This window comes from Gymnoscopelus braueri (genome assembly GCF_963280865.1).
Source record: "Gymnoscopelus braueri genome assembly, chromosome: 6".
In the NCBI taxonomy this organism is placed as follows: Eukaryota; Metazoa; Chordata; class Actinopteri; order Myctophiformes; family Myctophidae; genus Gymnoscopelus; species Gymnoscopelus braueri.
The window spans coordinates 27,795,747-27,818,316 of record NC_137607.1 but is presented as its reverse complement, the minus strand read 5'-3'; the positions used below and the strand labels follow the sequence as shown (position 1 = coordinate 27,818,316).

Genomic DNA, 22,570 nt, shown 5'->3' with positions numbered 1-22,570 from the left:
ATGAAGGCTGTATATACTTTGTACTTAAACACTTGAATGATTGTCGAAAGACCCTTTGACTAGAGAGCATATGGAGAGGAAGTGTGGTTTGATGGAGTTTAGTGTTTCAATAAACCTTGTCAGTTTTGCTCATGGAGCTGACCTTGACAGCCAATTAGTAGTTAGACAAGTCTAAGCAAGTCTAATCTCAATCAGTTTTACTGCATTTACTCTGGTGAGAAGTAAGTGGAGAATTCGACTGCCGTGTGTGTATGTGTGTGTGTGTGTGTGTGTGTGTGTGTGTGTGTGTGTGTGTGTGCGTGTGCGTGTGCGTGTGCGTGTGTGTGTGTGCATGTGCGTGCACATGCGCATGTGTGTGAATGTGCACTCATTGATTTGTGTGACAGTGCTTGACTGAACAAGGCTATGTGAAATACAAACATGTTTCATGTATTTCTTCAGAAAGATCAAAAGATCCTGTCCAGATAAATAAAGACAGATTTGTTGTGGTAATTGCTACCATTCAGCTTCCTGTGTCTGGACAAACACTGGGATGAGGGCCTTCCCCTGTGACATGCGCTCCATCTGTCCAGCAAACATAATGCACAGGAAATTGGTTGGCAGTCATTTTTTAAGACCAAGCCAGATTTTGGAGGGGGGGGGGGGTAATTATTGCCTTACAAAAGACTATGACCTTAAGTAGAATGAGTAGTCTTTGATTGAAATCCGATTGAGGTGAAATTACCATCCTAACACTAAATTACAGCTAATTTCTTAAGAGGATAGTTTTACATTCATAACAGAGACGGTCACACGAAGGGTGGAGACCTGTGGACAATTGTTGAATTGTCGCTCTGAATCAGTCGTTTAATGGTTTCTGTCTGAAGCACTAAGGTCAACGTCTGGGTCTCAGCACACTTAAGTGCAAAATGCATCATGGGAAATCTAGTTTTTTGGCATCAGTCCGCAATAGTTAACATTCGTTGCCATGGCACTCAGATAGTTAAAGGGAAAATAAACATCAAAATCAACTTCAGAGTTACTTTTCTGTGATTGTGACCATTTAAGTACATTACGTTAGGATATTAGGTTTCATGGAACGTCTTGGAAATGAACCAGATCTGGCTGTTATTACTTTCAAAAGATGTTGAATCCGGCCAACGGTGCTTTCATTGTCTAAGAACAATTTAGTTTTAAAAGAGCTTCAAATGAACATCTAAAGACTCAAGGTATTTTGATATGGAATGAGTAAGATGTGGAGATTACAGTACCTATTGTATAACAATGCTGTGAAGTCTTTGGGCTCACCTTCTGCCAGAGATTCTGGAAATGAAAGGCCATAGAACATCTTGCTTAATATAATGTATTTCCTCATGTATATGTCACAGTACGTTTGGAGAACCAGTACGATTGAAGACAGAGCGCTCGTTTTTAGGCACGGGGCTCCTTCGGGGCGAGGCGGGGCTTTTCGAGACAGGGTTTATTAGCGAGGCTCGCGAGGAGGAGGAGGAGGACGGCGCTGCGAGGCGGGGGGTTATTACGCGAGGCTCGCGAGGAAGAGGAGCCTCCTCCTCCTCCTCCTCCTCGCGTTTTAAACCGTCCCGTCCTCTCCTTCTCTCCTTCTCCTCCTCCGAGGAGGAGGAGAAGGAGAGCGCGGAGAGGCAGGGCTTTGATGCGCCGACGGAGACCTGTCTTTTGTTGTTCCCCCCCACATAGCAACCAGGAAGCTACGCTAGGGGAACCATAATATCTATGAGGGGAACGCTGAACACGCGTTCACACGCACGGCGCGCCGACTTAGTGGAGCTTGAGGCCGAGGAAGCGCGCCCTCGCGCCTCCAGGCGCGAGTGCCCGCGGTGACCGGCCGACGCTCCACTAGTCGACTCAGCGCCGTTTGATTTGTAAACCGATAGGGACAGAATAGTTCTTTTCATGGATCACTGTGTGTGTGTGTGTGTGTGTGTGTGTGTGTGTGTGTGTGTGTGTGTGTGTGTGTGTGTGTGTGTGTGTGTCAGGGAGAAAGTAAAACAAAAGCCAGAACACAATAAAAGTATCTAAACAGTCCTGCTTTCAATAAACCAAAAAAAGCATGAGCGCGTGCGCGTGTGTGTGCGCGTGTGTGTGCGCGTGTGTGTGTGTGTGTGTGACTGTGTGTGTGTGTGTGTGTGTGTGGCCATATATGTTTGTGCACAAGCCTGGCTTGTGGCTCCCTCTAGTGCTGGGTGGGTGGTAAAAACGAGCGCGCTTTCTTCAATCGTACTGGTTCTCCAATCATACTGTAACATATACACTGGGTGAACCTCTTTGTTCAATTATTTTTGGACTGTTTAGACCAGTGGTTTTCAAGTGTTTACACCACAGGGCAAGTAAAAAGGTGGTTAAAATATATTTTTATAGGGAATATATTATATTGCCTCTACAGTATATTGGCAAATAAGTACTGATATCGTAAATAAATAAAAAAAATCATAATTTTTTGTATAGTTGTACGGTACACCAATGTTCCTCAGCACACTGTTTGGGAACCACTGGTTTATGTTATTATTTTGTTCAATGTGCCACAGTGCCGCCAAACATCATGGGGGAGGAAGCGAATGCCACAGTGATGCTAGGCCATTCAGTGGAGCTGCGCTGCCAGAGTGACGCCATCCCTCCACCCACTCTGTTGTGGCGCAAAGATGGCCGTCCCCTCTTCAGGAAGCCAGGGCTCACTGTGTCGGAGGATGGGAGTCTGCTCAAGGTAAGGCCAGGTCACTGTGTTAGTACTGTATTTGCCTCATGATATAGCTGAGTAAAATATATATATTATAGATTTTTTTATTATAATATATGATAATATACTGTAGTATAATATAATAATATTATTATTACATTATATTATTGTTAGATTACTATATGTAGTACATATCTGTCCTTACTGTATCATGTCTGATTACGGTATAAGCACACTAGGGTTATGCAGCCCTCAAAATGAAGGATATCCTGTTGCCCCAGGGACAAAGATACGGTCTGGGACAATTCTGGGACAGTAGAGAAATGTATAATTATAAATGAAATTATTACGTTTATGTGTCTTGGGATATATATCATTTTAATTGTGAGGTGGCACCGGCACAAGCTGCCGGCACCGTGTCACACAAGCACTTACACACACAAAATCCAGAGATCTCAGTTGATGCTTCATATCCATATGAGGCAAACTGCCGTTCTCATTTGTTCATTTTTGGAACACAGTTCTTATTTGACTCGAAATTAAACAAGTCTATGGGAATTCTGAATGGGGGAAAAAAACGTGACCCAGGTAGGATGCGTAAATTACCTCAGACTTTGGTGCTCTGTATCGCTGATCTTACTTGTTTGTGAATGTTGTTTGTCAGATTACCGGTGCCCAGGTGCAGGACTCTGGCAGGTACACCTGTGAAGCCACCAACATTGCCGGCAAGACAGAAAAGAACTACAACCTCAATGTGTGGGGTATGCTCATCAAATAGTTTAAGCCTGTTTTGTACTTGGTTGCACATTGTGTCTTTCACCTAAAATAGTAGATTTACAAGTACACACATTGCATGTGTCGCGTAATTTCAATGTTTGTACTGTAGAGTACAAACTGTAGAAATTAGATTGTACTTGTTGAACCCGCTGGGGATTTGATAGCAATTGATAGAGGTCATTGATAAAGCTGGAAGTGGAAGTGATGAGAGTCCTCTGTCCAGCAGGAATTGTTGCTATTGTTTGCTGATATTTATATATTCGGAACTGCAGATACATCTGAGATCAGTGGATAGGAAGATGGGAGGATTTGCATAATTTTTTTTCTTGTACCACTGTGGACAGAACATGTATTATTCTGTACTGAGATCACTGAGGCTTGAGTAAGGTAACAGTGCCCCCTGTTGGTTTCCTGTCATTATTACAGTCTCTCCTAGTATCCGTGGCTCAGAGGAGGTCTCTCCACTCACTGTCATTGAGGGAAGTCTGATCACTCTGGTGTGTGAATCCAGTGGCATTCCACCTCCCAGCCTCACCTGGAGGAAGGATGGTAAGAATATATGTGACCTGTGTGTGTGTGTGTGTGTGTGTGTGTGTGTGTGTGTGTGTGTGTGTGTGTGTGTGTGTGTGTGTGTGTGTGTGTGTGTGTGTGTGAGAGTGTGTGTGTGTGTGTGTGTGTGTGTGTGTGTGTGTGTGTGTGTGTGTGTGTGTGTGTGTGTGTGTGTGTGTGTGTGTGTGCGTGTATCTTAGTGTACAAATTATACCGTAAAAATCATTCTCTGCGCGTTCCCTGCATATGTACCGTAAACTTTGTATTGATCATGTGTGTTTCTAACCCTAGGAGCAGATCTTAAGTCAGATCAGCGAGTCAGGGTTTTGTCAGGTGGCCGTCAGCTGCAGATCTCCAGCACTGAGAGGACAGATGCAGCCTCCTACACCTGCACAGCCACCAGCGCAGCAGGCACCGCCTCCAAGGAGTACAGCCTGCAGGTCTATGGTATGTCATTACCACAACAGCAACCACCTCTGGGTCACTCAAAGAGTTTAATTTGTCTATACCTTAAAGATTTACACTTTCAGGTCGAACTACAGTAACATTGAGCAATCCAAGAAAGAAGTCATTACTTATTTTTATTTTATTTTATCAAATGTGTTTTTTATTGGCATTTTCTCGATTTTACACATTATTAGACAGAATGAAACATATTATAAATTATATTATAAATATATAAATATATGAATTATAAATCAACCCCACTATCCCACCCCAAATCCCCTCCAATTGAGATGTGCTTATCAAAATATAGCCTACAGATGTTAAGAAAAATGTAATAAAAATAAAGATATATTATGTGAAATTTGGGTCCATCTGGGTCTGAGAGTTAACTAATTAATTAAACCCTATATATACTATACTTAGTTGACCAGGGTCCCACAGGGCTCTATGCTTTGTCCACTCCCTTTTTTCTCTCTACACCAAAATTGCCACAGCATTGTGAGCTTGTAGATGTGTTATTTTCACCGACTGTTCGCCCCAGAATAGGGACACTAGGGTTCATGTGGTTAAATTAAGACAGATGATTTTACGGTGTATGTGAGTAACTTCTCCGGGGGGAGCATGTCCATCACTCACCCACTTTTCTTACTTCAGTCCGCCCTTCCATCAGACGCAGCGAAGGCACAGCCAATGATGTCACCGTGACCAAAGGAGGTGACGTCACCCTCCAGTGTGCGGCAGATGGCGTTCCACGTCCAGCAATCACGTGGCTGAAAGACGGACGGCCCATCACGGGCCAGCATGGGGCAAAGGTGCTGAACGAGGGCAGGCTGCTGCAGATCAAAGACGCCAAGGTGTCAGACACGGGACGCTACACCTGTATCGCTGTTAATGTGGCGGGGCAGGCAGACAGCAAGCATGATGTCAACATACATGGTAGGAATTAACTTCTTATGTCAAAGCATTCTGTTAGAGTGTCATATTCCTTAGTCATAGATTGTGTGTGTGTGTGTGTGTGTGTGTGTGTGTGTGTGTGTGTGTGTGTGTGTGCGTGCGTGCGTGCGTGCGTGCGTGCGTGCGTGCGTGCGTGCGTGCGTGCGTGCGTGCGTGCGTGCGTGCGTGCGTGCGTGCGTGCGTGCGTGCGTGCGTGCGCAATACATGACGAGCCTTTTGTGCTTTTGTATTCAAACCTGCACACCTGTATTCATTATCACTGTCATTACTCATTTATTTATATTTACTAATGCCAAATAAAAAGTTTAACCAAGCCCTATTGTGAAGACAATTTTCCCCTTGGGGACAATAAACATTATTGTTATTATTATTATTATTTCATACTTCAACTTTTTTTTCAAACAAGTCATCATGAAAAAATTTTTTTTGTAGATCTGCTATTTTAGCTTTTTTAAATGTTATTGTTAAATTTGAACATTTTTCGCCTATAATGATATTGCCAAAATAGGGATGCCAGTCACCAGGTGCTGTAGGAAAAAGTGTATAATTTCTCTCTGTAATGGGAAATGAGTGAGTACAAAGTACTGAACTTTTGGGACAGAGAAGTGTATATATTGCACCTATAATAATGTGTTGGTTGTCACAAAATCCCAAGGCACAGCTGGACTCATTGTGAAACTCTGATGTACAGTATAGTGTAAGAGTACGCGTCTGGACAGCAATTCTGTCCATCTCTTTAATGTCCATTCTTTGTGTCTGTCCTGTGTCCAGTGCCACCCAGTATTATTGGTCAGGTGCTGGTGCCTGAGAATGTCAGCGTCGTGGTGAGGAATCCTGTGGCTCTGACCTGCGAGGCCTCGGGCATCCCACTTCCTGCCATCACCTGGTTGAAGGACGGTCGACCAATAAAAGCCACTAGCTCAGTTCGCGTCCTGTCAGGTGAGCTCCGATTGGATCTGGTTTCTATGATGAGAGTCATGGTGAAGTGGTGTGATAATCTTTGTGTTTACAATATTCCTCTGAAGTCCAGTTTGAATTCAGATCAATGAAACTATTTTGTAGTTTAGAACTTAGCATGAAGATTATGCGGTATACTCTTTTATGTAGTGTCTCGTGAATGAAAGAACATAAAAAAATGCAAAACATAAAAGAAGTAAAAAAACTATTCCAAAAATATCTTCACCATTCATCATACGATGAAGTATAAAGGGCTTACGTAGTTAAAGATATTAAACAGTTTCATAGCTCAGAGGAGTGAGATCTCAGTCTTCCCAGCTACAGTTCAAAGGCCAAGCAGTTGCAATGCATCAGTGGTAATAAGGTGTAATGTGATCGTTCAAACTGGGGCCAAACCCAACACAGTTAACAGAACATGATGTACTATGCAGAGACAAACCCCTGGAAGAGAAGTGTATTGTTTTTGCACCATTTAACAAGATGGAATGGGAGCTCAGCGAATGAATAAGTGGCCGCGGCTGTGTCGATCTGACCCCTGAACCTCTTTTCTCCAACTGAAGATCTAAAAGAACCAGGCCGTGCACAGACATGTCTGGGTAATCCCATTTGGTCAGTGTAATGGAAGTGATTTAGGAACCATAAAATGTCATTCCCATGCTACTGAAATAAGGGATGCAAACTACTGCGACTACAGACAGGCCACTTCTCTGGTTTATAGACAATTGTGTCTGTAAAGTAATATTTCTGTGGACAGAGATGTAGGCTCATGTTGAGGTGACTCTTGGTTCAAATCCTGCATGGTGATGTGCTTGTCCTATTCCACAAGCACGCACAAGGCCTTGTGTTTCAGTACGATTAATTCTCATAGGGTCATTTAGCGTGTTGCTCAAAGTTGAGATGAAAAGTGTACTTAGGATTTACCGCGTACGTTTTGAGAAGTGTAATGTGTAAGACTAACATTGTGTCAGTGTTTGTTAGTTATTTGCTCAGGTGGCTCTCTTAGAGACATTTAACATACAGTAATAGCCTGTTTTTCTTTCTTTGTAAGGAGAGGATAATACCCTGGGATCTCAGTTTATTAGTTAGAGTATATTTAAACAGCTGTGAATGTCCCACTCGTCTCCACTTAATGAGGTAGATTGTGTGGAGGGGTCATTTATCTTTGACTGCAGTACAGCAATGTTGTTGGAGCACTTTGTCTTTAGACATCTTCAGGGATTCCCTTTTTTCTTTTTCTTTTTTTTCTTTTTGGGCCAATTGAAATGCATTATGTTTTTTCTAGTTTTTTTTTCTAGTTTTGTTTTGTTTTGTTTTATCCACATTATTCTTGTCTGCGAAAATGGTAACTGAGCTTGTAACTGAGGTTTGGTGTTGAGAAAGGCGCAAACTTAGTACAGGACTTTGGGGGACCCCATGTAACTTAGGGTGCGTTCGGAAATTGCGCACCGGAGCGCACTCGCCTATTAGTTTGTATTGGCCAGTGCGCTCAGTGCTGTATTTCCGAACGCACCCTAAGTATATGGGGTTTAAGTGGTTAAAATGTCTGTGAAATGAGTGAATTCAACCAATAATTGTCCTGTTGGGTGTGAAGGAGGGCGGAGCCTGCGTCTGATGCATGTTGCAGTAGAGGATGCTGGGAGGTACACCTGCATTGTATCTAACATCGCTGGAGAGGAGAGGAAAAACTTTGACCTTGACATCCTTGGTAAGTAACCAACCCCACATCAATGATGAATAAATAATGACTGAATATGTGTTTTGGCTGGTTGTTTTACTCTGTTCCTAATGACCCGACTGACAAAATCCAGTGTCCTGAAAAGAAGTTTCAATCTGCTATGTTACTGAATGTCACTAGACAAAACACAAAAGTTTAGTAATATTCATGTATTGCTTATTACATTCTTTGTCATACCCTGGACTCTACCCATGTCTGAATAAATACATTACATGACTAGCTATGGCCTAGCTAAAACTAGTCCTTTCATTGCTTTTTAACGATCTTAATTTTTTTTTGCAGTGCCACCTACCATTGTGGATGAGGGGACTGTGGTTGACACTAAAGTGAAGGAGAAACACAATATAACTCTGACCTGTGAGGCCACAGGTAAGTGATATCTGCAACTGCAACATGTTCTGCATTTATTTTAAAATAACATAAACATTTTATAAATCAAAGGTGCTGTAACAGATATTTTTTTGTTAAAACAAAATGTTTTTTGGTTTTTGTTAAAAGGTTAAAACTCTGCATTCTGATATAAGGTATACAGTTTGTTCAGTAACAGGGGTCTCTCTCCGTCTCTCCAGCTTTTTTAATGGGTCAATATAGTGCATCGCCAATTTCATCCAGTCAGGAGAACCCATTTGTCAGCTTCAATTTTATATTTTTTCAGGTCCAGTTTTGTCTGCTCTTTTTTTCCTCCATAACTTCCACTTTCTGTATCCTGTATGAGTTCTCTCTCATGAGTCGATGAAATTGATATCCCGAGCTGAAAATGTATTTTCTGTTCACTAAAGAGCTGGAGAGATGGGGGGACCCCTGTTACTGAGCAAACACTCGACTCAATGATTACTATTGGAATATATAGCTATTTAACACTTATTTCAACAAAAGATTATCACTTACAGCACCTTTAAAATATAAAGCGGTGTTCAGATTTTATTGGGAGATCACGGAGTTGTATTAATAAACACTTAAATCCTATATACCCTATACCGAAAATAGCCGATCTACAAGCTCAGAAAGCAACGCGTTACAACACGTTGTAAACTTGTAGATCGGTTATTTGGGCAAAGAGATTTGGTGGGGAGGAAAAAAGCTACAGACTTACTATAGAGCCCTTGGGGACCCTGGCCAGCTTCTATTTTACAGTTGGCATACTGTACACACGTCAATCATGGGGCGACCACTTGGATCCAAGTTCTGTGTATCATGACTCTTCAATAATTTTCTGTCGCACAAAGAATGTCTTTCGACGAGGATGGGATTCGAACCCACGCGTGCAGAGCACAATGGATTAGCAGTCCATCGCCTTAACCACTCGGCCACCTCGTCATACTGTACATTGTAAAATGCAACAAAAACAAAATCATTTTTTTAAGGTCTTCTTGTCTGTGTGTGTATTTGGTCTGTCTGTCTGTCTGTCTGGCTAGATATAACCTGCCAAAATATAAAAATACAAACTGACAAATCCCAGTGCGGAAACGGAAACAGTATGCATGTATGGATTTCACCAAGCCCGTTTACTATGGTTAAATTGTAGCAGCTTTTCTAACAGACAGACAAACCTACACAGACAAGATCTATGGTTTTCTAGAGCATTTTTCCTTATACTAAATACACACCCAGACATTTAAAAAAAAAAAATGTATATTATTTGTACAGTAAGACGAGGTGGCCGAGTGGTTAAGGCGATGGACTGCTAATCCATTGTGCTCTGCACGCGTGGGTTCGAATCCCATCCTCGTCGGTTAGACAACCTTTTAAACTTGGTAGGATGGATAAGGAACGTCCACACAAATTATTGAGAAGAGTCATGATGCTACTGTACATAACCTTGACAGACAGTCCCCCTCTCATTCATGTGTGTAACATTTTGCAGATTACTGTGTGACATTCCCAGAATAGGGACACCGGGCTTCATGTGGTTAACCATGGCTCTCTCTCTCTCTAGGTAACCCTGTACCAGATATGAAATGGCTGAAGGACGGGCAGCTGTTGGTGCCTGATGGACGACACCAGGTGTTGTCTCACGGTCGCTTTCTCCAAATCTCTAGTGCCCAGGTGGCAGACACGGGACGCTATAGTTGCCTGGCATCCAACAGTGCAGGGGACCGCAGCAGACATTTCAACCTCAATGTTCAGGGTAAGAACACCGCTCTAAAGGTCCTCGCACACCGGAAAATATTTCACACCAAACTATTAATTTGGTGATGCCTCATTCATACAGCTTGATGCTTTGATTCGCTGAAAAAAATCTACCTTATTTTGAAAAAAACATTACACTCCTTTATCTCCATGTAATATTTGCATTCTGCGTGGATGTACTAATAATGTGAATTAATCGCACAAAATAAACAACATTTGAAACAGATTAAAGCACACAGTCTAAACAATGGTGGGCATTAATATTATGAACATTGGTCAGGTCAATACATAATTACATGATTAAGATTTAAGAGTCGACTAAGTTTTAATGTGCTTCCTGACAGTTTCGCCCACCATCTATGGCTCTGGTCCTGAGGGCTCTGCAGAGGAGGTGACAGTCACCCTGAGCAGCCCTACCTCTCTGGTGTGTGAGGTCCAGTCCTACCCTCCTGCCCTCATCACCTGGCTCAAAGATGGCGTCCCCTTTGAATCGAGTCGCAACGTCCGAGTCCTTCCAGGTATGGAGGATCAAGTCAACATTTTTGGGCGGTGTAGCCGCCCCTATAAGTGGGGTTGGGACACCTCATTAGTACACCCTTCGCTGTACTGTGATTGGCTCATAATTAGTACACCCCTAGCATTAGTACACCCCTAGCTGTACTGTGAGTGGCTGACTCTATTGGCTGACTCTATTCAGCACTGTGATTGGCTAGCGAGACACATGATGAAATCAATAACCTATAAATAGGACTATGCACTTAAAAAAAAAAACTATTTTTTTAAGTGAGCTTCCATCACTGTGATGACCACTGTGATGACCACACCGCCCACTTCACACTGGGTGTGATTTTTTTCCCTCTTGCTACACATGAAAAAAAAGTGTACAGATGGAACCAAATGGACCTGTGAAGGGTCCATTTGGTTGCAATAGAATAGAATCTGGTAGTTTATTTTGTATTCATTCATTCACTTTGCTTTGACAGGTGGGAGAACCCTACAGATTCTAAATGCTAAAGAGGAGGATGCTGGGAGGTACACCTGTGTTGCCACCAATGAGGCTGGAGAGTCACTGAAGAACTATGAGGTCAAAGTTTATGGTGAGTGGCATCAGTTAATCCAAGATGAACTTGTATGTTCTGTGTTTAATTCAGTGTGTGGTACTGTATGGGCATACTGTAGTCTCTGTGTTTAAGAACAGCCCATTTTGAACAGCCCATCAAATGTGATTGACAGGGAGAGGGTTAGGGTTGCCATATGTAAAGCTTTGGTTTGTTACATATTCTTGCATGTAAGATCTAAGTGAAAATACTAAGATAATGTAACATGTTCCTATAAATGTTGAAAGATAACTGCAACATCTAAAAGTAATTGTAATCTGTCTAAATACCTCAAATATAAAAGCTGATATTAGCTGTTTGTCAAAAAGCTGCAATGTAAGATTATCCAGTTTTTTTATCCTGTAAATTATCCTTTAAATATGTAATCTAAGTCATGCTCGTCTACTCTCTACTGTTCAGTTCCACCTCAGATCAATAAGAATGACATCCCTGGGGAGAGCCTGGCCCCTAAAGAGGTCAAGATTACAGTCAACAACACCCTGACGTTGGAGTGTGAAGCCCAGGCCATCCCCACACCTGCTCTGCAGTGGTACAAGGATGGACAGGTAGCATATTATTGTATCTGACTGCTTATAAGCCTTGTAGGTTAGCTATTTTCTCCACTGATTGAGCTGTTTCTACATGTTTTGTGTCATTTCTACTTGTCACTTGTCACTCACTGAAAATAGCCGATCTACCTTAGCAATTAGGAAGTACATATTGCACACAGACACACACAGACACACACACACACAGACTTATCTTTTCTTTCTCCATAGATCCTGCGGGCAGATGATCATATCTCCATCACATTCAATGGCCGTATTGTTCAGATCAAGCATGCCCAGGTCTCAGACACCGGCCGCTACACATGCGTTGCCACCAACATAGCCGGGGAGGATGAGAAGGACTTTGATGTAAATATACAAGGTGAACTGGGTTCCCATTGAATGGTGATACTGTATAAACTGGGACTGTTGGTGCTTTTCATGCACTCACAGTTTGGTTTAGGGAGTTTTGGAATGTTTATGGTGTCATAATAGTGCTGCAAAATGTTTTGCTCCATAGAATTGGAATTGGAATAGAATTTATTAATGACTTTACAGTCATTAATAAAAATGTGCATGTATTGTTATTGATCGTTATCAAATTATCCCCCTGATTGCCTATCTAACTTAGTTATGAAATGATTGCAGGCAAAGTCTTAAAAACACCTCAATGTTCTTTCTTTCTTTAGTTCCCCCTAGTTTCAATAGACCTGATGGAGTGAGAGACCCCACCTCGTTCCCAGGCAGTGGTGGAGAAGTTAAGGATGTGATCCTTAATAATCCCATCTCGCTTTACTGTGAGACCAATGCGGTACCTCCTCCAACACTCACCTGGTATAAAGATGGTAGACCACTGGCCTCCAACGACAAAGTGCTCATACTGCCAGGTGAGACTGAAAGAGACAGAGATAGAGATGGCACCGTTTTACCTGATTTATTCTTGGTTGATAGCAGATCAATTGCAGATCTACAGCATTTACTTGTAGGTCTTCTATTTTCTGTGCATGACACCAGGTGTAACCAAGTATAAATCAGGCTTTGGTGGCCGAGCTCTCGCACTGCGTTTGCAGTTGTTTGCTTTTCATACTTTATGTTGTTACTTTCTGCATCATTTTATTTCTTTTTTTGAGCACACACTTTATGTGTATTTGATATTGTTGTCCTGTTATCTGACTTTTGCTTTGTTTCTTTGCTTCTTTACTTTGTTTCTTATGTTTTATCCACCTGTTTCCGCGGGAATTTACTGGGGCAAAGGCCTGGTGGGGGAAATATCCTGCGGAGGCACAGATCGCGAGTATGCGATCTGTGACCAGCTATGTTCTGCTGGCAAATGTAAACACACTGTGCTGCTACTTCCTACTTCCTGTGCCTCTGCAGGATATTTCCCCCACCAGGCCTTTGCCCCAGTAAATTCCAGCGGAACAGGTGGATAGAGATTGAGTTTGAGTGTTTGCATGTATATTTATATTTGAGTGGAGAGAGTTTGGGGGGAGATCAATGAGACAGTGACCAGGCCGAATCCAGCATAAACCGTATGTGTGTTTGTTCCTCTGTCCTCAGGGGGGCGTGTGTTACAGATCCCTAGGGCCCAGGCTGAGGACTCAGGAAGATACACGTGTGAGGCGGTCAATGAGGCTGGAGAGGACTCCATTCAGTATGACGTTAGAGTATTACGTGAGTAGAGGATTTAATTCTGCCTCAAAGGTGCAAGATTTTGTATTGAACTGGTGATTGAGGCATTATGAATAACACTTTGTGTATGCAGTACACTTACGTTTGTTAACCACTTGAACCCTAGCATCCATATTCTGGGGGGAACATTGACCACAAATAGCTGATCTACAAGCTCACAATGCTTTGCAATATGACGCGTTCTGAGCTTGTAGATCGTCTATTTACGGTGAACAGATTTGGTGTAGAGGGAAAAAAGGGGACCAATTAGAGCCGACCCTGGTCAAGTATTAGTTCACTAAGTATAGCGGGCTTCTGTGTGCCTCCAGTGCCCCCCTCTATCCGGGGAACAGTCAGCGACTTTCCTGATGAGGTGACAGTTCTGATCAATAAGACCACCCAACTGGATTGTCATGTTGATGGAAACCCGGCCCCCAAGATCACCTGGCTAAAGGACAGCCAGCCAATCAGCTCTGACAGCACCCACAGAATCTTGTCCAATGGGCGCACTCTACAGGTTAGTACCGGGGAATGCCTGAAAGCATGGACCTTAAAAAAGACTCTGTAACTGACAATGCTTGTAAATTCCACATGAAGAAAAATGATTTGCTTGTGCAGCACGAACTGTCACACTGTATATTTTGGTATGTCACAAAGTAACCAAGAATTGCTTAGAAGGGTTACTTTCAGAATGTAGTCTCAGCTGGTGCAAAGTCATTCTCTGACACAATGAAGTACAACATCATCAAGGTCCCATGGTGTAATGGTTAGCACTCTGGACTTTGAATCCAGCGATCTGAGTTCAAATCTCGTGGGACCACATCTGTTTAGAACTTAGCACAATATCCTGTTACCTTTGTACTGTCTGGAGATGTCCGAGTATGGGTTCACATAACCCAACAACCCTATGCAAATCACGCCACTGCTCGCTATGATGACCCCTTGGGGACAAAGCAGTTAGGCGATAAGTGTCCTGTTCAGGGACACTTCGATACACTTGGGGCTAGGAGGTGAACTGGAGACCTTCTGTTTCTACCATTCAGCTATGGCTGAATGGTAGAAACCAAAAAATGTCTACTAGTGTGTTTAAGACCTAAGCAAACTCCATAATATATAAGCCACACTTGATGATGTATCTGTGGTCTTACCCAAGCCCATGTGTTGCCATCTGTCTCCCAGGTGGTGAACGCTCAGGTATCAGACACTGGGCGCTATGTGTGTGTGGCTGACAACGTGGCTGGTAGCTCAGAGAAATCCTTCAACCTCAATGTTCATGGTGAGACACAGTGTTAACAGCAATGCATGACTGAAGTTGGCAAGTTAATCAATCACATCAAGTACTTCAACTTCTACTTTAAAGTTTCTTGTGTCATCACAGGTTTTTAGGTGTAAAAGACAAAGTATTATAATTTTCCTATATACATAAGGTGTGTACTAAACAATTTGAATAGAAATAAGGCAGAGTACCTCTCTTGTGTAAGTAAGGGACAACTGTATTAACTGTAGTATGTATTACATGTGTGGGAGGGGAGTATATTTACTGTCATATATTATACTTGCTCAAATCAAATTTCCCCTGGGTCTAAGGTGAGGTGCTGTATTGACTTCTGTATTGCTATTCTTCTTCCTTCGTCCAGTGCCTCCCACCATCGTAGGCCTGAGCCCTGAGAATGTGACAGTGGTGGTGAACAACTTTGTATCGTTGACTTGTGAAGCCACTGGCTTCCCCCCTCCCACCCTGAGCTGGTTAAATGACAGGGGGCCTGTTCAGGCCAACACCAATGCACTCATCATGCCAGGTACTGTACTGCCATGGTCCATCGGTATTCAGAGGAATTTACATGAATTGAGGCCTATACAGGGTTTGATTTGCTGGGGGATGGGGGAAAATACATGCTTCTCTGCTGCTGATGTCCCCCCTGATCATTCATTTGTATTTTATTTGTTCAGACTGAATTAAATACAGACAGTCTGATATTTATTTATGTTTTATAATATCAAAATGTAATAATTTAATAAAAAATGTTAACCACATTAACACTGGCATTCCTATTTGGGGCAATTTTGTAAAAAAAAAAATCAACATTTTCTTGCCTTTTTTCTTTTTCTAATGAAAGAATTGTGCTAATAGAATATCCACACAACGTGTCACAATGCGACGCGTTGTGAGCTTGTAGATCGTCTATTTGTGCTATACAAAGAAGTATACACAGTATAGTGTCCTCTGTTTTTAGTTTTTTTACTAATCGAATCCTGGGTCTACCTGTCAAAGTGTATTGTCAAAAGTATGTACAAAATTACGAAAGATTGAACTTTTTTTCAGCTGATTAGACACTGTTGTCTGATTTATGTTATTGTTCCTCCTTAGGTGGTCGGACACTACAGATTCTGAGGGCCAAGATATCCGATGGAGGGAAGTACAGCTGCGTTGCCATGAACCCAGCAGGAGAGGCTCGCAAACTCATCTACCTCACCGTGTTTGGTCAGTCCCCAGTCGCATTCAGCACTCAAAGCTCACTAGTATACACTTCATGTAAATAACAAGAGACAGGGTGTACAATACAGAAAGATACACAAGATGGCACCACCTGTCCATTGAACTCAATGGACGGGGGGGGGGGGGGGGCATGTGGGGATATTGCTCCATCTCCATAGACAAAATGGGAGATACATTATTATAGAGACACATACGTTTGTTTGTTTGTTTGTTTGTTTGATTGATTGATTGATTGATTGATTGATTGATTGATTGATTGAAGTATTTTATTGACAGAAATGCATGAACATATTATTTTGTACGTATCTGTCAAAAGGAAGCTTGAGAGCCTATTTACATTGTTGTCATTTGATTGTAATTGTGTGGAAACTGAGTACCAAGTATTGGGTGGTAGTAAAGTCATATAGAAAAATGTAATCAGTAATGAATACTACAGCACAATTTCCAATAATAATAACACAAACATCAAGGGTCTATGCCTATGGAACCTGCTACAGCTCAGTTAATCGATCGTTTATAATTTGGTCGAGAATTGAGAATGCATTATCCAACTATTATCTGCTTTGTGTATTCTCTAACTTAATGCACTCTCCATACAGAACTGTATCCTTTCTTCTTCCAATCTGGGTCTCCTATTTCCTATCTCCCTTCCTTCCTGTTTCCTTCCATCTGCCACATCTCCTCTTCTCGCCTCCACTCGTCTCTGTTTGATCTCCGTTTCCTTTGACAATCATTGCATTTATCTCTCAATGTCCTCATCCATCCCATCAGTTCCTCCCAGTATTCGGGACAGCAGTGGGGACTCCCCCGTGGTGGTGAGTGTGCGCACCGGTAAATCTGTGACTCTGGAGTGTGAGTCCAACGCCGTACCCCCTCCCACCATCACCTGGTACAAGAACGGCAGGGCAGTGACGGAGTCTGCCAATCTGCGCATCCTGGCAGAGGGGCAAATGTTAGAGATTAAAGGGGCAGAGGTGAGAGATGGATGGATGGTACAGTATCTGCTTTTTTTAAGCATACCTTGTTTCCAAACAAACACACATACTGGTAATGTGGTGAGAGCACATACTGTACATGTACAGAAGAACTCTGTGCACACACTGTGCACAATAAGTAGGCATACTGCACAAGATATGGGAGAAACAACTCCACTCCACTCCACCATTAGTTCTCACAATGGCATTCATCCGTAGCTGCAAACGTCATACACAAAACCAATGCATTTACTGTGATTTCTAGGTGTCTGATACAGGCCAATATGTGTGTAAGGCCACCAACGTTGCTGGTCAGGTGGACAAGAACTTCCACCTCAATATATATGGTAAGTATGGTGATTTAAAATAAAACCTATGCCGTTTGAAAGAGAGATCAGCATGTTATTCCCACCGCTGTCTATAAGCAAAAGTATTTTTTTTCTCCCCACCCTCTCAGTACCTCCTAGCATAGATGGCCCAGCAGAGGAGAGGGTTATTGAAATCATCAGTAACCCAGTCACCTTCGCCTGTGATGCCACAGGCATCCCTCCTCCTAGACTCACCTGGCTGAAGAATGGACACACCATAGGTGAGTCTGGATAGTCAAAGCTCTGTTTGCCGTGAGAGCCAAATTGTCTGCATTTCATTCATCAACAGAAAACTAGAGCATAAGGATAAGGATAATTCCTTTTAACAGGTCGTTCATGAAAGTCCTTGCGGTCTTGTTTCCAATGAGAACCTGTGAGCAATTGGGGTTAAGAGTCTTGCTCAGGGACAAATTTCATATCATCGGCACATATGCTGGGATAGCCTGGAATCGAACCTGGGGCAACCAGGGCCAGCTGGTTCCCTAGGCGGGCTCACTAACCACTCAGCTATGGCCGCCCCAAAGCATGATAAAATGTCAGCTGATCAATCATCGAAATGTGTAATTTGTCATACTGTATGGGCTTTAAAACTATGCATCCTACATTTGTATTTGACTGTACTGTCTCCTAGAGAATTCAGAGTCTCTGGAACTGCACATCCTGTCAGGGGGCAGCAAGCTGCAGCTCGCCCGCTCACAGCTTTCAGACAGTGGCACTTACACCTGTGTGGCCTCCAATGTGGAGGGCAAGGCACGCAAGAGCTACCACCTCACCATACAAGGTGCACTCACAATCTACTTTGAACCCATAGTCAACAATAGCTCACACTGCTGTTTTTTGTGTTTTTGTCTTTATCTTTTCAAAATACATACTGTACAAATAGCTATCCTATCACTGGTATCACTGTCCCATCTCTTTTCAGATTTTTTCATTTGATTTACAAACTGACTGATGTTCTCAAGATTTTATTGGTTTGTGAGTGACTTAACACCAGTTCTTCTATCCCAGTTCCTCCCAGTATCTCTGGCTCGGAACTGCCGAGTGACATGGGAGTTCTGCTGAATGACAGCATCCAGCTGGCGTGCCGTGCCCAGGGGACGCCTCCCCCCAAAATCCAGTGGCTGAAGGACGGGGAGGTCGTCAGCAGGACGAGGAGCAAAGCTCTCAGGTAACGTTACAGTCAGTGAAGGTCAGAGTCTGGACAATATAGAAGAAGGAAGAGACCGGAATCATGTCGTTTTGTTTAACTACATAAACACTAGCGCCCCTATTCTGTCATAATACGCAAACCATGAGCAAAAATAGCAAATCTATCATCTACAAGCTCACAATGTGTCGCAATGCAACACGTTGTGAGCCTGTAGATATACTATTTTCGTGGAAGAGATTTGGTGTTGTAGAGGGAGAAAAGAGGGGATAAAGGATAGACTCCTGGGGGACCCCGGTCAACGAAATATATACTGTACTATAGGGTTTAGGTGGTTAATTGGAAAAGTTGTTGATCAGAAAGAATGATGGAGAGGGCAGAAAGAGAGAGAGTTAATGTGGATGATATTTCTGTTATCGCTGATAACTTAATGGATGGCTCCTGTTTCCTTGGTGTAGGATCAGTCCCGATGGCAGCACCCTGACCATATCAAGAGCTCATACTTCAGACAGTGGAAAGTACACCTGTGTGGCCACCAACACAGCTGGAGAGGAGGATAGGATCTTCAACCTCAACGTGTATGGTGGGTTCAAAGTTTTGGCTTCGTACCGATTGGCTGGATTATCCCACTTATAATATGGCCACTTGACAGTGATGAAAATCCATGTTGTTTTGAATGTTAGCTAACAGCCGTTAGTAATCGGAATAGATTTTTCTCTGTGGCCATAAATACTGTATATAAAGTATACTGTAAATATTTCACTCCCTAAGTATTACAACATACTGTATCATTTATCCATTGTACATTTTATGTGCCCTCCATGGTCTGTAGTGCCTCCTGTGATAGAAGGCAACAGTGTGAAGGCAGATGTGTTGACCACCATTCTGGACAGTTCAATCAACATTGAGTGTGTGGCGACAGGCTCCCCTCCGCCCCAGCTCAACTGGCTGAGGAATGGCCTTCCTCTGCCGGTCTCTTCCCACATACGGCTGCTCTCCGCTGGACAGGTGCTCCGGTAGGTCAGTGGTCAGGGAGTAACGGATGAAAGGGTTGTGGCAGACATACAATAGGAAGATCATTGAGTTGCATTATACGTTCCTCCTCATGGAAAATCATGGAATATATATATATTTTTTACAAAGATGCTGACATTGAAGATCATAATAGTGTTTTTTGTGTGTCAAAAGGCTAATGTATCAGGGTACATGTATGTTGTGTCATTTTCCATCTAACAGGATAACTCGAACCCAGGTGTCTGATGGGGGCGCATATACCTGTGTGGCATCGAACAGGGCAGGAGTAGACAATAAGCATTACAACCTACAGGTGCATGGTGAGTCTCAACAAGTTACATTACTTACCTGGATCTGAGGAACAAAAATCAAAGTTTGTGTGGAATAAAGTCACATAAATCACCTTTTATAATCAACAGATTTTCTTATATGAATATTGTTCCAATAATCTAATCTAAAAGTATGGCAATATTTTGGGTTAGATTTATTTTGGTAAATTAAAAGAATATTAAACATTAAAGCCCTCAACCTTGACTTCTTCTTCTTATGACAGTCCCTCCCAGTCTAGATGGAGCGGGCAGCACAGAGGATGTGACGGTAGTGAGAGGGAACCTGGCCTCTCTGCTCTGTATCGCTGATGGGACGCCCACCCCCATCATGTCCTGGCTCAGAGAGGGGGAGACTCTGGCTGCTGACCCCCACTTCAGCCTCCTCAACCTGGGCACCACCATGCAGATCACCCGAGCCAAGGTCAACCATACTGGCCGCTACACGTGCATGGCTAACAACACCGCAGGACAAGCGAGCCGTCACTTCAACGTCAAAGTGCTCGGTGAGAGAAAGGCCCGAATTATACTTTATTGGGCAATGGTGTCGCACACCGAAAATAGCCGGTCTATAAGCTCACACTGCGTCGCTTCCACGACATGTTGTGAATTTATAGATCTGCTATTTTCGATCTGCGATGTCATCACACAATAAATTAGGCAAAGCTAACACAAAAGTCTGAATAATCCTGCAACTCCCAATGACAGACTTTTAGAATGAATTAGTCTTGAAGTCAGTCAATCCATCGCCCTTCATTACAACGCTCTGTATTTTCTTGATAGATGGTGTCACAATGGGGGTAAAATTGTTATTGTACATTTTGTCATTCAGACCCTCCACGAATCAACGGTTCCAGTGCACCGTCGGAGGTATCTGTGGTTGTGAACCATGTTCTGGAGCTGCAGTGTGAGGCCTCAGGTATCCCTACCCCCAGCCTCACCTGGATGAAGGACGGAAGGCCCCTCCCTCAGACAGACAGCGTCCAGCTCCTCCGCGGAGGGGAAGTGCTCCGTGTGGCCTCTGCACAGGTCAGAGGAACCAGTACTCTGTTTGTTTGTTTTCTTACTGTGAATTCAATTTGAGCTTGTTTAAAAGCTTAAAAACAACATGATTTAAAAATCTTCTTTCAATCCTCGTCTCACGTGACGTTGTTTTTATTTTTATTCCACAGTTGGAGGACACAGGCAGATACACCTGTCTGGCCAACAGTCCTGCTGGAGACGATGACAAGGAGTTCCTGGTCAGAGTGCATGGTGGGTAATGTGTTAAAATACACTACAGCATGCGTTACATATGATGCATGACGCATGAATACTGCATAGACTTGCACTGCATAGGGTGTTTGCTGTTGCATGCATTAGCAACACCACCCAAAAATGTAACATGACTGTATTCCATTTGTAATTGCTGGTTGGTTGTTTAGACAAAGGTCCTTAAAATCACTGATTGTGATATATTTCCGTGCTGTTCTCCATTTTGTTGTGCTGTGACAGTTCCTCCTAATATTGCTGGTGAGAGCACACCACAGGACGTGTCAGTGCTGCAGAACAGACAGGTGACTCTAGAGTGTAAATCCGATGCTGTTCCACCTCCTACTCTCACCTGGCTTAAGGATGGAAAACCCCTGCAGGTGAGACATTTACTCTTTCTCAAATACTAAAAACGTATTTAATGATTGATTTTGTGAAACAGTAACAAAAACCTTGAACATGTTCGTGTGTGTGTGTGTGTGTGTGTGTGTGTGTGTGTGTGTGTGTGTGTGTGTAGGCCTCTGCTCGTCTGCGTGTTCTGTCCAGTGGTCGGTACCTGCAGATCAACATGGCTGAGCTGAGTGACGGAGCTCAGTACACGTGCGTAGCGAGCAACATCGCCGGCAAAACCACTCGACAATTTAACCTGGCTGTCAACGGTAGGTTCATCAGATTATATCAACAGAGATACTGTTGATACACCACAGAAGGATTATGCACAGAAACAGAAAGGCATGAATAACATGTCTGTGTGTTTACTGGTCCCCGTAGTGGCCCCTACCATCCGGGAAGGTCCTCTGGCTGTGTCGGTGCACATAAACAAGCCAGTGGTGTTGGAGTGTATAGTTAGTGGTGTACCCCTGCCTCGCGTCACCTGGAGGAAACACGGGGCCGTACTGTCAGGAAACAACCTCAGGTCAGGCTGCATTATTATCTACATTGCTATGATTAGGTAACTGAGTCAAATGATGTGTGTCTGAAGGTTCCTACTGCGTAGTACTGACTGGCGACAACTTTTTCTCAATCAAAGATTGCGTGTTCCATAGTCAGCAGTGTATTGTTTGGCAGTGTGTTAAAAAATGCCTCTTGGTGAACAGTTTCCTATGAGTGCTTCCATGACAAGGTCATCTAATCATGAAGGCATTGCTTTGTTTTGTGTTTTGCAATTGTTGCTATTTATTTCCAAAAACGGCCATGCCATGGTTGGATCTTCCTCATATTGTATGAACACTGGTGCAGGTACACATTTGCAGAGGATGGATCTTTACACATCCACTCTGCCCAGGTGACCGATACAGGCCGCTACCTGTGCATGGCCACCAACCAGGCTGGAACACAACGCAAGAGAGTGGATCTGCAAGTATATGGTGAGAAGAGTGCAGTGACTTCATAAGACGCACATCCACACGCATGTGCGTATTTACAGCGTACGCTCG

At 43.1% G+C, this 22,570-nt stretch overlaps 1 protein-coding gene across 1 annotated transcript in view; it reads left to right on the top strand.

Moving 5' to 3' along the window:
* Nucleotides 1–22,570, top strand: part of hmcn1 (hemicentin 1) — a 219,447-nt gene that overhangs the window by 176,744 nt on the left and 20,133 nt on the right. Inside the window, exons 41-74 of the mRNA XM_080431586.1 lie at nt 2,544–2,719; nt 3,357–3,453; nt 3,896–4,018; nt 4,310–4,465; nt 5,120–5,401; nt 6,191–6,358; nt 7,968–8,081; nt 8,394–8,480; nt 10,048–10,239; nt 10,586–10,759; nt 11,225–11,338; nt 11,759–11,904; nt 12,118–12,268; nt 12,576–12,773; nt 13,447–13,560; nt 13,887–14,074; nt 14,737–14,833; nt 15,195–15,356; nt 15,926–16,039; nt 16,826–17,028; nt 17,294–17,375; nt 17,486–17,617; nt 18,028–18,177; nt 18,405–18,564; nt 19,002–19,126; nt 19,376–19,559; nt 19,780–19,877; nt 20,111–20,389; nt 20,716–20,912; nt 21,056–21,137; nt 21,378–21,514; nt 21,652–21,793; nt 21,906–22,050; nt 22,374–22,501. Coding sequence (XP_080287712.1) covers nt 2,544–2,719; nt 3,357–3,453; nt 3,896–4,018; nt 4,310–4,465; nt 5,120–5,401; nt 6,191–6,358; nt 7,968–8,081; nt 8,394–8,480; nt 10,048–10,239; nt 10,586–10,759; nt 11,225–11,338; nt 11,759–11,904; nt 12,118–12,268; nt 12,576–12,773; nt 13,447–13,560; nt 13,887–14,074; nt 14,737–14,833; nt 15,195–15,356; nt 15,926–16,039; nt 16,826–17,028; nt 17,294–17,375; nt 17,486–17,617; nt 18,028–18,177; nt 18,405–18,564; nt 19,002–19,126; nt 19,376–19,559; nt 19,780–19,877; nt 20,111–20,389; nt 20,716–20,912; nt 21,056–21,137; nt 21,378–21,514; nt 21,652–21,793; nt 21,906–22,050; nt 22,374–22,501 — 5,097 coding nt within the window. The remainder of the gene's footprint in view (nt 1–2,543; nt 2,720–3,356; nt 3,454–3,895; nt 4,019–4,309; nt 4,466–5,119; nt 5,402–6,190; nt 6,359–7,967; nt 8,082–8,393; nt 8,481–10,047; nt 10,240–10,585; nt 10,760–11,224; nt 11,339–11,758; nt 11,905–12,117; nt 12,269–12,575; nt 12,774–13,446; nt 13,561–13,886; nt 14,075–14,736; nt 14,834–15,194; nt 15,357–15,925; nt 16,040–16,825; nt 17,029–17,293; nt 17,376–17,485; nt 17,618–18,027; nt 18,178–18,404; nt 18,565–19,001; nt 19,127–19,375; nt 19,560–19,779; nt 19,878–20,110; nt 20,390–20,715; nt 20,913–21,055; nt 21,138–21,377; nt 21,515–21,651; nt 21,794–21,905; nt 22,051–22,373; nt 22,502–22,570) is intronic.